Source organism: Phyllobates terribilis, unplaced genomic scaffold (genome assembly GCF_046119375.1).
Source record: "Phyllobates terribilis strain yellow unplaced genomic scaffold, ASM4611937v1 Scaffold_143__1_contigs__length_4665640, whole genome shotgun sequence".
In the NCBI taxonomy this organism is placed as follows: Eukaryota; Metazoa; Chordata; class Amphibia; order Anura; family Dendrobatidae; genus Phyllobates; species Phyllobates terribilis.
In genome coordinates, this window is record NW_027362903.1 from 3,626,835 (window position 1) to 3,644,812 (window position 17,978).

At 41.7% G+C, this 17,978-nt stretch overlaps 1 protein-coding gene across 8 annotated transcripts in view; it reads left to right on the plus strand.

Annotated features, from left to right (window-relative positions):
- LOC141206900 (inter-alpha-trypsin inhibitor heavy chain H3-like) overlaps positions 1-17,978 on the plus strand; it is a 395,905-nt gene that overhangs the window by 84,083 nt on the left and 293,844 nt on the right. Inside the window, exon 1 of one of the 8 annotated variants that reach the window (XM_073664278.1) lies at positions 6,991-7,121. The exons of the other annotated variants lie outside the window; for them this stretch is intronic. Within the exon in view, the coding sequence (XP_073520379.1) occupies positions 7,030-7,121 (92 nt within the window). The 5' untranslated portion in view covers positions 6,991-7,029. Of the gene's footprint in view, positions 1-6,990; positions 7,122-17,978 lie in introns of those variants that run through there. 8 annotated transcript variants of the gene reach the window in all.

Genomic DNA, 17,978 nt, shown 5'->3' on the forward strand with positions numbered 1-17,978 from the left:
CTGATATCAGCCCCTCTTATAACGCTCCAGTACTGATATAACCTCCAGACATTACATCATATGTGACTGATATCAGCTCCTCTTATAACGCTCCAGTACTGATATAACCTCCAGACATTACACCATATGTGACTGATATCAGCCTCTTATCACGCTCCAGTACTGATATAACCTCCAGACATTACACCATATGTGACTGATATCAGCCTCTTATAACGCTCCAATACAGATATATCCTCCAGACATTACATCATATGTGAGTGATATCAGCCTCTTATAACATTCCAGTACTGATATAACCTCCAGACATTACATCACATGTGACTGATATCAGCCCCTCTTATAACGCTCCAGTACTGATATAACCTCCAGACATTACACCATATGTGACTGATATCAGCTCCTCTTATAACGCTCCAGGACTGATATAACCCCCAGACATTACACCATATGTGACTGATATCAGCTCCTCTTATAACGCTCCTGGACTGATATAACCTCCAGACATTACACCATATGTGACTGATATCAGCCTCTTATAACGCTCCAGTACTGATATAACCTCCAGACATTACAACATATGTGACTGATATCAGCCTCTTATAACGCTCCAGTACTGATATAACCTCCAGACATTACATTATATGTGACTGATATCAGCCCCTCTTATAACGCTCCAGTACTGATATAACCGCCAGACATTACACCATATGTGACTGATATCAGCCCCTCTTATAACGCTCCAGTACTTATATAACCTTCAGACATTACACCATATGTGACTGATATCAGCCCCTCTTATAACGCTCCAGCACTGATATAACCTCCAGACATTACACCAAATGTGACTGATATCAGCGCCTCTTATAACGCTCCAGTACTTATATAACCTCCAGACATTACACCATATGTGACTGATATCAGCCCCTCTTATAACGCTCCAGCACTGATATAACCTCCAGACATTACACCATATGTGATTGATATCAGCCCCTCTTATAACGCTCCAGTACTGATATAACCTCCAGACATTACACCATATGTGACTGATATCAGCCTCTTATAACGTTCCAGTACTGATATAACCTCCAGACATTACATCATATGTGACTGATATCAGCCTCTTATAACGCTCCAGTACTTATATAACCTCCAGACATTACACCATATGTGACTGATATCAGCCCCTCTTATAACGCTCCAGCACTGATATAACCTCCAGACATTACACCATATGTGACTGATATCAGCCCCTCTTATAACGCTCCAGTACTGATATAACCTCCAGACATTACACCATATGTGACTGATATCAGCCTCTTATAACGCTCCAGTACTGATATAACCTCCAGACATTACACCATATGTGACTGATATCAGCTCCTCTTATAACGCTCCAGGACTGATATAACCTCCAGACATTACACCATATGTGACTGATATCAGCCTCTTATAACGCTCCAGAACTGATATAACCTCCAGACATTACATGATATGTGAGTGATATCAGCCTCTTATAACACTCCAGTACTGATATAACCTCCAGACATTACATCATATGTGAGTGATATCAGCCTCTTATAACGTTCCAGTACTGATATAACCTCCAGACATTACATCATATGTGACTGATATCAGCCCCTCTTATAACGCTCCAGTACTGATATAACCTCCAGACATTACACCATATGTGACTGATATCAGCCTCTTATAACGCTCCAGTACTGATATAACCTCCAGACATTACATCATATGTGACTGATATCAGCCCCTCTTATAACGCTCCAGTACTGATATAACCTCCAGACATTACACCATATGTGACTGATATCAGCCCCTCTTATAACGCTCCAGTACTGATATAACCTCCAGACATTACATCATATGTGACTGATATCAGCCTCTTATAACGCTCCAGTACTTATATAACCTCCAGACATTACACCATATGTGACTGATATCAGCCCCTCTTATAACGCTCCAGCACTGATATAACCTCCAGACATTACACCATATGTGACTGATATCAGCCCCTCTTATAACGCTCCAGTACTGATATAACCTCCAGACATTACACCATATGTGACTGATATCAGCCTCTTATAACGCTCCAGAACTGATATAACCTCCAGACATTACACCATATGTGACTGATATCAGCCTCTTATAACGTTCCAGTACTGACATAACCTCCAGACATTACACCATATGTGACTGATATCAGCCTCTTTTAACGCTCCAGTACTGATATAACCTCCAGACATTACACCATATGTGACTGATATCAGCTCCTCTTATAACGCTCCAGAACTGATATAACCTCCAGACATTACACCATATGTGACTGATATCAGCCTCTTATAACGCTCCAGAACTGATATAACCTCCAGACATTACATGATATGTGAGTGATATCAGCCTCTTATAACACTCCAGTACTGATATAACCTCCAGACATTACATCATATGTGAGTGATATCAGCCTCTTATAACGTTCCAGTACTGATATAACCTCCAGACATTACACCATATGTGATTGATATCAGCCCCTCTTATAACGCTCCAGTACTGATATAACCTCCAGACATTACACCATATGTGACTGATATCAGCCTCTTATAACGTTCCAGTACTGATATAACCTCAAGACATTACATCATATGTGACTGATATCAGCCCCTCTTATAACGCTCCAGTACTGATATAACCTCCAGACATTACACCATATGTGACTGATATCAGCCTCTTATAACGCTCCAGTACTGATATAACCTCCAGACATTACATCATATGTGAATGATATCAGCCCCTCTTATAACGCTCCAGTACTGATATAACCTCCAGACATTACACCATATGTGACTGATATCAGCCCCTCTTATAACGCTCCAGTACTGATATAACCTCCAGACATTACATCATATGTGACTGATATCAGCCTCTTATAACGCTCCAGTACTTATATAACCTCCAGACATTACACCATATGTGACTGATATCAGCCCCTCTTATAACGCTCCAGCACTGATATAACCTCCAGACATTACACCATATGTGACTGATATCAGCCCCTCTTATAACGCTCCAGTACTGATATAACCTCCAGACATTACACCATATGTGACTGATATCAGCCTCTTATAACGCTCCAGAACTGATATAACCTCCAGACATTACATGATATGTGAGTGATATCAGCCTCTTATAACACTCCAGTACTGATATAACCTCCAGACATTACATCATATGTGAGTGATATCAGCCTCTTATCACGCTCCAGTACTGATATAACCTCCAGACATTACACCATATGTGACTGATATCAGCCTCTTATAACGCTCCAATACAGATATATCCTCCAGACATTACATCATATGTGAGTGATATCAGCCTCTTATAACATTCCAGTACTGATATAACCTCCAGACATTACATCACATGTGACTGATATCAGCCCCTCTTATAACGCTCCAGTACTGATATAACCTCCAGACATTACACCATATGTGACTGATATCAGCTCCTCTTATAACGCTCCAGGACTGATATAACACCCAGACATTACACCATATGTGACTGATATCAGCTCCTCTTATAACGCTCCTGGACTGATATAACCTCCAGACATTACACCATATGTGACTGATATCAGCCTCTTATAACGCTCCAGTACTGATATAACCTCCAGACATTACAACATATGTGACTGATATCAGCCTCTTATAACTCTCCAGTACTGATATAACCTCCAGACATTACATTATATGTGACTGATATCAGCCCCTCTTATAACGCTCCAGCACTGATATAACCTCCAGACATTACACCAAATGTGACTGATATCAGCGCCTCTTATAACGCTCCAGTACTTATATAACCTCCAGACATTACACCATATGTGACTGATATCAGTCCCTCTTATAACGCTCCAGTACTGATATAACCTCCAGACATTACACCATATGTGACTGATATCAGCCTCTTATAACGTTCCAGTACTGATATAACCTCCAGACATTACATCATATGTGACTGATATCAGCCCCTCTTATAACGCTCCAGTACGGATATAACCTCCAGACATTACACCATATGTGACTGATATCAGCCTCTTATAACGCTCCAGTACTGATATAACCTCCAGACATTACATCATATGTGACTGATATCAGCCCCTCTTATAACGCTCCAGTACTGATATAACCTCCAGACATTACACCATATGTGACTGATATCAGCCCCTCTTATAACGCTCCAGTACTGATAAAACCTCCAGACATTACATCATATGTGACTGATATCAGCCTCTTATAACGCTCCAGTACTTATATAACCTCCAGACATTACACCATATGTGACTGATATCAGCCCCTCTTATAACGCTCCAGCACTGATATAACCTCCAGACATTACACCATATGTGACTGATATCAGCCCCTCTTATAACGCTCCAGTACTGATATAACCTCCAGACATTACACCATATGTGACTGATATCAGCCTCTTATAACGTTCCAGTACTGATATAACCTCCAGACATTACATCATATGTGACTGATATCAGCCCCTCTTATAACGCTCCAGTACGGATATAACCTCCAGACATTACACCATATGTGACTGATATCAGCCTCTTATAACGCTCCAGTACTGATATAACCTCCAGACATTACATCATATGTGACTGATATCAGCCCCTCTTATAACGCTCCAGTACTGATATAACCTCCAGACATTACACCATATGTGACTGATATCAGCCCCTCTTATAACGCTCCAGTACTGATAAAACCTCCAGACATTACATCATATGTGACTGATATCAGCCTCTTATAACGCTCCAGTACTGATATAACCTCCAGACATTACATCATATGTGACTGATATCAGCCCCTCTTATAACGCTCCAGTACTGATATAACCTCCAGACATTACACCATATGTGACTGATATCAGCCCCTCTTATAACGCTCCAGTACTGATAAAACCTCCAGACATTACATCATATGTGACTGATATCAGCCTCTTATAACGCTCCAGTACTTATATAACCTCCAGACATTACACCATATGTGACTGATATCAGCCCCTCTTATAACGCTCCAGCACTGATATAACCTCCAGACATTACACCATATGTGACTGATATCAGCCCCTCTTATAACGCTCCAGTACTGATATAACCTCCAGACATTACACCATATGTGACTGATATCAGCCTCTTATAACGCTCCAGTACTGATATAACCTCCAGACATTACACCATATGTGACTGATATCAGCTCCTCTTATAACGCTCCAGGACTGATATAACCTCCAGACATTACACCATATGTGACTGATATCAGCCTCTTATAACGCTCCAGAACTGATATAACCTCCAGACATTATGTTATGCACACGCCCGGGCTAAGCGGCGTGTGCGTGTGATTGGTAGTGATTCCACTGGACCGTGCCGGAGAGTGAATGCCTGGAGGGGCGTAACTAGGTATTCACCCGATCCGACCAGGGTCGCACGACGGCATACGACGCCAGTGCACCAAGGAGGAACCGAGCAGAGGGACCAGGTGCTACTCCAGGACAGACCCCGGACACGGCTGTTGACCCACACAGGGGAATACAGGAACAGACTGGTAGGCTGGCACACAGACTGGTGGGTATAGGCAGGCACGACTGGTATGCAGGCAGGCGGGTAAGCAGGCAGGGGGGTACAGGCAAGCACAGCTAGAGTGCAGACAGGGAGGCACTAGCAGGTAGGAACACAGGCGGGATAGGGCCCAGTACACACTGGGACTCAGGAACATTACAGGCAGAGGGGTACAGGCAGGGCAGGACAGGACTGCCGGAGCAGCGGGCAGAAGCAGGGCAGGACAGGACTGCCGGAGCAGCGGGCAGAAGCAGGGCAGGACAGGACTGCCGGAGCAGCGGGCAGAAGCAGGGCAGGACAGGACTGCCGGAGCAGCGGGCAGAAGCAGGGCAGGACAGGACTGCCGGAGCAGCGGGCAGAAGCAGGGCAGGACAGGACTGCCAGAGCAGCGGGCAGAAGCAGGGCAGGACAGGACTGCCGGAGCAGCGGGCAGAAGCAGGGCAGGACAGGACTCTGTACACACGGAACAGACAGGAAGGGAAAGACAGAGCCAGACACCCACAGGGTACTTGCAGTGAAGTAGCGAGTGGACCACAAACTCACAAACGGGAGTACAGAGACAACAGGCAGGAGTTAGGTACAAGTTCAGACTCTGCAGAAAAAGGAAGGGAACGGACATAGAGGCAAAACAGGTAAAGGATAGGAGAGAGTTCAGACTGGAACTTAGTGTACTGAGGAGACCGACACTGCAGCGGGATACAGGAGCGGGTCTGGGAATACTGCCCCCAGAGAGGCAGGACGAACAGGCAAGGAGCGTGTTCAGACAGGACAGACAAAATACAGGAGCGGGTCTAGGTAATCGGCCCCTAGAAGGCGGGAGGAACAGGCTAGGAGCGTGTTCAGACAGGACAGACAAAATACACAGAAAGGACTCAGTTCAGACACGGGAACTAATACCGAAAAGCAGGAGACATACAGGACTAGTTCAGACACGGGAACTAACACCACAAAGCAGGAGACATACAGGACACAGTTCAGACACGGGAGCTGATACCGCAAAGCAGGAGACATACAGGACTTAGTTCAGACACGGGAACTAATACCGCAAAGCAGGAGACATACAGGACACAGTTCAGACACGGGAGCTGATACCGCAAAGCAGGAGACATACAGGACTAAGTTCAGACAGGCCTGGAAATAAAGCCTCCAGGAAAGGCAGACAAGGAAACAAAGACGGGACCTGGCACCTTCAGAATGCAAGCACACACTGAAGGAAACACTTATGCTCAGGCAGGGATAGAAGGGAGCTGCTGAGCTATATACCAAGTGACAGACAGCAATAGGCTGAGGACGCACAAGGGGTGTGACCCACAGCAGGTACAAAAGGCAGGAAGTGATCGGGCGCCGCCCTTAAGCAGCAGAAACAGACACAAACAGACAGCATGGAGGGAAGCCAGAGAGACATTCTGGACAGGAGATCAAGTGCGCCCTCTTGCACAGTGGGAGATGGACCACCATGCAAGGACGCCGCCAGGTATGTTACACATTACATGATATGTGAGTGATATCAGCCTCTTATAACACTCCAGTACTGATATAACCTCCAGACATTACATCATATGTGAGTGATATCAGCCTCTTATAACGTTCCAGTACTGATATAACCTCCAGACATTACACCATATGTGATTGATATCAGCCCCTCTTATAACGCTCCAGTACTGATATAACCTCCAGACATTACATCATATGTGACTGATATCAGCCTCTTATAACGTTCCAGTACTGATATAACCTCCAGACATTACATCATATGTGACTGATATCAGCCCCTCTTATAAAGCTCCAGTACTGATATAACCTCCAGACATTACACCATATGTGACTGATATCAGCCTCTTATAACGCTCCAGTACTGATATAACCTCCAGACATTACATCATATGTGACTGATATCAGCCCCTCTTATAACGCTCCAGTACTGATATAACCTCCAGACATTACACCATATGTGACTGATATCAGACCCTCTTATAACGCTCCAGTACTGATATAACCTCCAGACATTACATCATATGTGACTGATATCAGCCTCTTATAACGCTCCAGTACTTATATAACCTCCAGACATTACACCATATGTGACTGATATCAGCCCCTCTTATAACGCTCCAGCACTGATATAACCTCCAGACATTACACCATATGTGACTGATATCAGCCTCTTATAACGCTCCAGAACTGATATAACCTCCAGACATTACATGATATGTGAGTGATATCAGCCTCTTATAACACTCCAGTACTGATATAACCTCCAGACATTACATCATATGTGAGTGATATCAGCCTCTTATAACGTTCCAGTACTGATATAACCTCCAGACATTACACCATATGTGACTGATATCAGCCTCTTTTAACGCTCCAGTACTGATATAACCTCCAGACATTACACCATATGTGACTGATATCAGCTCCTCTTATAACGCTCCAGAACTGATATAACCTCCAGACATTACACCATATGTGACTGATATCAGCCTCTTATAACGCTCCAGAACTGATATAACCTCCAGACATTACATGATATGTGAGTGATATCAGCCTCTTATAACACTCCAGTACTGATATAACCTCCAGACATTACATCATATGTGAGTGATATCAGCCTCTTATAACGTTCCAGTACTGATATAACCTCCAGACATTACACCATATGTGATTGATATCAGCCCCTCTTATAACGCTCCAGTACTGATATAACCTCCAGACATTACACCATATGTGACTGATATCAGCCTCTTATAACGTTCCAGTACTGATATAACCTCCAGACATTACATCATATGTGACTGATATCAGCCCCTCTTATAACGCTCCAGTACTGATATAACCTCCAGACATTACACCATATGTGACTGATATCAGCCTCTTATAACGCTCCAGTACTGATATAACCTCCAGACATTACATCATATGTGACTGATATCAGCCCCTCTTATAACGCTCCAGTACTGATATAACCTCCAGACATTACACCATATGTGACTGATATCAGCCCCTCTTATAACGCTCCAGTACTGATATAACCTCCAGACATTACATCATATGTGACTGATATCAGCCTCTTATAACGCTCCAGTACTTATATAACCTCCAGACATTACACCATATGTGACTGATATCAGCCCCTCTTATAACGCTCCAGCACTGATATAACCTCCAGACATTACACCATATGTGACTGATATCAGCCCCTCTTATAACGCTCCAGTACTGATATAACCTCCGGCCATTACACCATATGTGACTGATATCAGCCTCTTATAACGCTCCAGAACTGATATAACCTCCAGACATTACATGATATGTGAGTGATATCAGCCTCTTATAACACTCCAGTACTGATATAACCTCCAGACATTACATGATATGTGAGTGATATCAGCCTCTTATAACACTCCAGTACTGATATAACCTCCAGACATTACATCATATGTGAGTGATATCAGCCTCTTATAACGTTCCAGTACTGATATAACCTCCAGACATTACACCATATGTGACTGATATCAGCCTCTTTTAACGCTCCAGTACTGATATAACCTCCAGACATTACACCATATGTGACTGATATCAGCCTCTTATAACGCTCCAGTACTGATATAACCTCCAGACATTACATCATATGTGAGTGATATCAGCCTCTTATAACGTTCCAGTACTGATATAACCTCCAGACATTACACCATATGTGACTGATATCAGCCTCTTATAACGCTCCAGTACTGATATAACCTCCAGACATTACATGATATGTCAGTGATATCAGCCTCTTATAACACTCCAGTACTGATATAACCTCCAGACATTACATCATATGTGAGTGATATCAGCCTCTTATAACGTTCCAGTACTGATATAACCTCCAGACATTACATCATATGTAACTGATATCAGCCCCTCTTATAACGCTCCAGTACTGATATAACCTCCAGACATTATATCATATGTGACTGATATCAGCTCCTCTTATAACGCTCCAGTACTGATATAACCTCCAGACATTACACCATATGTGACTGATATCAGCCTCTTATAACGCTCCAGTACTGATATAACCTCCAGATATTACACCATATGTGACTGATATCAGCCTCTTATAACGCTCCAATACAGATATATCCTCCAGACATTACATCATATGTGAGTGATATCAGCCTCTTATAACGTTCCAGTACTGATATAACCTCCAGACATTACATCACATGTGACTGATATCAGCCCCTCTTATAACGCTCCAGTACTGATATAACCTCCAGACATTACACCATATGTGACTGATATCAGCCTCTTATAACGTTCCAGTACTGATATAACCTCCAGACATTACATCATATGTGACTGATATCAGCCCCTCTTATAACGCTCCAGTACTGATATAACCTCCAGACATTACACCATATGTGACTGATATCAGCCTCTTATAACGCTCCAGTACTGATATAACCTCCAGACATTACATCATATGTGACTGATATCAGCCCCTCTTATAACGCTCCAGTACTGATATAACCTCCAGACATTACACCATATGTGACTGATATCAGCCCCTCTTATAACGCTCCAGTACTGATATAACCTCCAGACATTACATCATATGTGACTGATATCAGCCTCTTATAATGCTCCAGTACTTATATAACCTCCAGACATTACACCATATGTGACTGATATCAGCCCCTCTTATAACGCTCCAGCACTGATATAACCTCCAGACATTACACCATATGTGACTGATATAAGCCCCTCTTATAACGCTCCAGTACTGATATAACCTCCAGACATTACACCATATGTGACTGATATCAGCCTCTTATAACGCTCCAGTACTGATATAACCTCCAGACATTACACCATATGTGACTGATATCAGCTCCTCTTATAACGCTCCAGGACTGATATAACCTCCAGACATTACACCATATGTGACTGATATCAGCCTCTTATAACGCTCCAGAACTGATATAACCTCCAGACATTACATGATATGTGAGTGATATCAGCCTCTTATAACACTCCAGTACTGATATAACCTCCAGACATTACATCATATGTGAGTGATATCAGCCTCTTATAACGTTCCAGTACTGATATAACCTCCAGACATTACACCATATGTGACTGATATCAGCCTCTTATAACGTTCCAGTACTGATATAACCTCCAGACATTACATCATATGTGACTGATATCAGCCCCTCTTATAACGCTCCAGTACTGATATAACCTCCAGACATTACACCATATGTGACTGATATCAGCCTCTTATAACGCTCCAGTACTGATATAACCTCCAGACATTACATCATATGTGACTGATATCAGCCCCTCTTATAACGCTCCAGTACTGATATAACCTCCAGACATTACACCATATGTGACTGATATCAGCCCCTCTTATAACGCTCCAGTACTGATATAACCTCCAGACATTACATCATATGTGACTGATATCAGCCTCTTATAACGCTCCAGTACTTATATAACCTCCAGACATTACACCATATGTGACTGATATCAGCCCCTCTTATAACGCTCCAGCACTGATATAACCTCCAGACATTACACCATATGTGACTGATATCAGCCCCTCTTATAACGCTCCAGTACTGATATAACCTCCAGACATTGCACCATATGTGACTGATATCAGCCTCTTATAACGCTCCAGAACTGATATAACCTCCAGACATTACATGATATGTGAGTGATATCTGCCTCTTATAACACTCCAGTACTGATATAACCTCCAGACATTACATCATATGTGAGTGATATCAGCCTCTTATAACGTTCCAGTACTGATATAACCTCCAGACATTACACCATATGTGACTGATATCAGCCTCTTTTAACGCTCCAGTACTGATATAACCTCCAGACATTACACCATATGTGACTGATATCAGCCTCTTATAACGCTCCAGTACTGATATAACCTCCAGACATTACACCATATGTGACTGATATCAGCTCCTCTTATAACGCTCCAGAACTGATATAACCTCCAGACATTACACCATATGTGACTGATATCAGGCTCTTATAACGCTCCAGAACTGATATAACCTCCAGACATTACATGATATGTGAGTGATATCAGCCTCTTATAACACTCCAGTACTGATATAACCTCCAGACATTACATCATATGTGAGTGATATCAGCCTCTTATAACGTTCCAGTACTGATATAACCTCCAGACATTACACCATATGTGATTGATATCAGCCCCTCTTATAACGCTCCAGTACTGATATAACCTCCAGACATTACACCATATGTGACTGATATCAGCCTCTTATAACGTTCCAGTACTGATATAACCTCCAGACATTACATCATATGTGACTGATATCAGCCCCTCTTATAACGCTCCAGTACTGATATAACCTCCAGACATTACACCATATGTGACTGATATCAGCCTCTTATAACGCTCCAGTACTGATATAACCTCCAGACATTACATCATATGTGACTGATATCAGCCCCTCTTATAACGCTCCAGTACTGATATAACCTCCAGACATTACACCATATGTGACTGATATCAGCCCCTCTTATAACGCTCCAGTACTGATATAACCTCCAGACATTACATCATATGTGACTGATATCAGCCTCTTATAACGCTCCAGTACTTATATAACCTCCAGACATTACACCATATGTGACTGATATCAGCCCCTCTTATAACGCTCCAGCACTGATATAACCTCCAGACATTACACCATATGTGACTGATATCAGCCCCTCTTATAACGCTCCAGTACTGATATAACCTCCAGACATTACACCATATGTGACTGATATCAGCCTCTTAAAACGCTCCAGAACTGATATAACCTCCAGACATTACATGATATGTGAGTGATATCAGCCTCTTATAACACTCCAGTACTGATATAACCTCCAGACATTACATCATATGTGAGTGATATCAGCCTCTTATAACGTTCCAGTACTGATATAACCTCCAGACATTGCACCATATGTGACTGATATCAGCCTCTTTTAACGCTCCAGTACTGATATAACCTCCAGACATTACACCATATGTGACTGATATCAGCCTCTTATAACGCTCCAGTACTGATATAACCTCCAGACATTACATCATATGTGAGTGATATCAGCCTCTTATGACGCTCCAGTACTGATATAACCTCCAGACATTACACCATATGTGACTGATATCAGCCTCTTATAACGCTCCAGTACTGATATAACCTCCAGACATTACATGATATGTCAGTGATATCAGCCTCTTATAACACTCCAGTACTGATATAACCTCCAGACATTACATCATATGTGAGTGATATCAGCCTCTTATAACGTTCCAGTACTGATATAACCTCCAGACATTACATCATATGTGACTGATATCAGCCCCTCTTATAACGCTCCAGTACTGATATAACCTCCAGACATTATATCATATGTGACTGATATCAGCTCCTCTTATAACGCTCCAGTACTGATATAACCTCCAGACATTACACCATATGTGACTGATATCAGCCTCTTATAACGCTCCAGTACTGATATAACCTCCAGATATTACACCATATGTGACTGATATCAGCCTCTTATAACGCTCCAATACAGATATATCCTCCAGACATTACATCATATGTGAGTGATATCAGCCTCTTATAACGTTCCAGTACTGATATAACCTCCAGACATTACATCACATGTGACTGATATCAGCCCCTCTTATAACGCTCCAGTACTGATATAACCTCCAGACATTACACCATATGTGACTGATATCAGCCTCTTATAACATTCCAGTACTGATATAACCTCCAGACATTACATCATATGTGACTGATATCAGCCCCTCTTATAACGCTCCAGTACTGATATAACCTCCAGACATTACACCATATGTGACTGATATCAGCCTCTTATAACGCTCCAGTACTGATATAACCTCCAGACATTACATCATATGTGACTGATATCAGCCCCTCTTATAATGCTCCAGTACTGATATAACCTCCAGACATTACACCATATGTGACTGATATCAGCCCCTCTTATAACGCTCCAGTACTGATATAACCTCCAGACATTACATCATATGTGACTGATATCAGCCTCTTATAACGCTCCAGTACTTATATAACCTCCAGACATTACACCATATGTGACTGATATCAGCCCCTCTTATAACGCTCCAGCACTGATATAACCTCCAGACATTACACCATATGTGACTGATATCAGCCCCTCTTATAACGCTCCAGTAATGATATAACCTCCAGACATTACACCATATGTGACTGATATCAGCCTCTTATAACGCTCCAGAACTGATATAACCTCCAGACATTACATGATATGTGAGTGATATCAGCCTCTTATAACACTCCAGTACTGATATAACCTCCAGACATTACACCATATGTGACTGATATCAGCCTCTTTTAACGCTCCAGTACTGATATAACCTCCAGACATTACATCATATGTGAGTGATATCAGCCTCTTATAACGTTCCAGTACTGATATAACCTCCAGACATTACACCATATGTGACTGATATCAGCCTCTTTTAACGCTCCAGTACTGATATAACCTCCAGACATTACACCATATGTGACTGATATCAGCCTCTTATAACGCTCCAGTACTGATATAACCTCCAGACATTACATCATATGTGAGTGATATCAGCCTCTTATAACGCTCCAGTACTGATATAACCTCCAGACATTACACCATATGTGACTGATATCAGCCTCTTATAACGCTCCAGTACTGATATAACCTCCAGACATTACATGATATGTGAGTGATATCAGCCTCTTATAACACTCCAGTACTGATATAACCTCCAGACATTACATCATATGTGAGTGATATCAGCCTCTTATAACGTTCCAGTACTGATATAACCTCCAGACATTACATCATATGTGACTGATATCAGCCCCTCTTATAACGCTCCAGTACTGATATAACCTCCAGACATTACATCATATGTGACTGATATCAGCTCCTCTTATATCGCTCCAGTACTGATATAACCTCCAGACATTACACCATATGTGACTGATATCAGCCTCTTATAACGCTCCAGTACTGATATAACCTCCAGATATTACACCATATGTGAGTGATATCAGCCTCTTATAACGCTCCAATACAGATATATCCTCCAGACATTACATCATATGTGAGTGATATCAGCCTCTTATAACGTTCCAGTACTGATATAACCTCCAGACATTACATCACATGTGACTGATATCAGCCCCTCTTATAACGCTCCAGTACTGATATAACCTCCAGACATTACACCATATGTGACTGATATCAGCTCCTCTTATAACGCTCCAGGACTGATATAACCTCCAGACATTACACCATATGTGACTGATATCAGCTCCTCTTATAACGCTCCTGGACTGATATAACCTCCAGACATTACACCATATGTGACTGATATCAGCCTCTTATAACGCTCCAGTACTGATATAACCTCCAGACATTACAACATATGTGACTGATATCAGCCTCTTATAACGCTCCAGTACTGATATAACCTCCAGACATTACTTTATATGTGACTGATATCAGCCCCTCTTATAACGCTCCAGTACTGATATAACCTCCAGACATTACACCATATGTGACTGATATCAGCCCCTCTTATAACGCTCCAGTACTGATATAACCTCCAGACATTATACCATATGTGACTGATATCAGCCTCTTATAACTCTCCAGTACTGATATAACCTCCAGACATTACATCATATGTAACTGATATCAGCTCCTCTTATAACGCTCCAGTACTGATATAACCTCCAGACATTACACTATATGTGACTGATATCAGCTTCCCTTATAACGCTCCAGTACTGATATAACCTCCAGACATTACATCATATGTGACTGATATCAGCCCCTCTTATAACGCTCCAGTACTGATATAACCTCCAGACATTACATCATATGTGACCGATATCAGCCTCTTATAACGCTCCAGTACTGATATAACCTCCAGACATTACATCATATGTGACTGATATCAGCTCCTCTTATAACGCTCCAGTACTGATATAACCTCCAGATATTACATCATATGTGACTGATATCAGCCTCTTATAGCGCTCCAGTACTGATATAACCTCCAGACATTACATCATATATGACTGATATCAGCCTCTTATAACGCTCCAGTACTGATATAACCTCCAGACATTACATCATATGTTACTGATATCAGCCTCTTATAACGCTCCAGTACTGATATAGCCTCCAGACATTACACCATATGTGACTGATATCAGCTCCTCTTGTAACGCTCCAGTACTGATATAACCTCCAGACATTACATCATATGTGACTGGTATTAGCCTCTTATAACGCTCCAGTACTGATATAACCTCCAGACATTACATCATATATGACTGATATCAGCCTCTTATAATGCTCCAGTACTGATATAACCTCCAGACATTACATCATATGTGACTGATATCAGCCTCTTATAACGCTCCAGTACTGATATAACCTCCAGACATTACACCATATGTGACTGATATCAGCCCCTCCTATAACGCTCCAGCACTGATATAAACTCCAGACATTACACCATATGTGACTGATATCAGCCCCTCTTATAACGCTCCAGTACTGATATAACCTCCAGACATTACACCATATGTGACTGATATCAGCCTCTTATAACGCTCCAGAACTGATATAACCTCCAGACATTACATGATATGTGAGTGATATCAGCCTCTTATAACACTCCAGTACTGATATAACCTCCAGACATTACATCATATGTGAGTGATATCAGCCTCTTATAACGTTCCAGTACTGATATAACCTCCAGACATTACACCATATGTGACTGATATCAGCCTCTTTTAACGCTCCAGTACTGATATAACCTCCAGACATTACACCATATGTGACTGATATCAGCCTCTTATAACGCTCCAGTACTGATATAACCTCCAGACATTACATCATATGTGAATGATATCAGCCTCTTATAACGCTCCAGTACTGATATAACCTCCAGACATTACATGATATGTCATTGATATCAGCCTCTTATAACACTCCAGTACTGATATAACCTCCAGACATTACATCATATGTGAGTGATATCAGCCTCTTATAACGTTCCAGTACTGATATAACCTCCAGACATTACATCATATGTGACTGATATCAGCCCCTCTTATAACGCTCCAGTACGGATATAACCTCCAGACATTATATCATATGTGACTGATATCAGCTCCTCTTATAACGCTCCAGTACTGATATAACCTCCAGACATTACACCATATGTGACTGATATCAGCCTCTTATAACGCTCCAGTACTGATATAACCTCCAGATATTACACCATATGTGACTGATATCAGCCTCTTATAACGCTCCAATACAGATATATCCTCCAGACATTACATCATATGTGAGTGATATCAGCCTCTTATAACGTTCCAGTACTGATATAACCTCCAGACATTACATCACATGTGAATGATATCAGCCCCTCTTATAACGCTCCAGTACTGATATAACCTCCAGACATTACACTATATGTGACTGATATCAGCCTCTTATAACATTCCAGTACTGATATAACCTCCAGACATTACATCATATGTGACTGATATCAGCCCCTCTTATAACGCTCCAGTACTGATATAACCTCCAGACATTACACCATATGTGACTGATATCAGCCTCTTATAACGCTCCAGTACTGATATAACCTCCAGACATTACATCATATGTGACTGATATCAGCCCCTCTTATAATGCTCCAGTACTGATATAACCTCCAGACATTACACCATATGTGACTGATATCAGCCCCTCTTATAACGCTCCAGTACTGATATAACCTCCAGACATTACATCATATGTGACTGATATCAGCCTCTTATAACGCTCCAGTACTTATATAACCTCCAGACATTACACCATATGTGACTGATATCAGCCCCTCTTATAACGCTCCAGCACTGATATAACCTCCAGACATTACACCATATGTGACTGATATCAGCCCCTCTTATAACGCTCCAGTAATGATATAACCTCCAGACATTACACCATATGTGACTGATATCAGCCTCTTATAACGCTCCAGAACTGATATAACCTCCAGACATTACATGATATGTGAGTGATATCAGCCTCTTATAACACTCCAGTACTGATATAACCTCCAGACATTACACCATATGTGACTGATATCAGCCTCTTTTAACGCTCCAGTACTGATATAACCTCCAGACATTACATCATATGTGAGTGATATCAGCCTCTT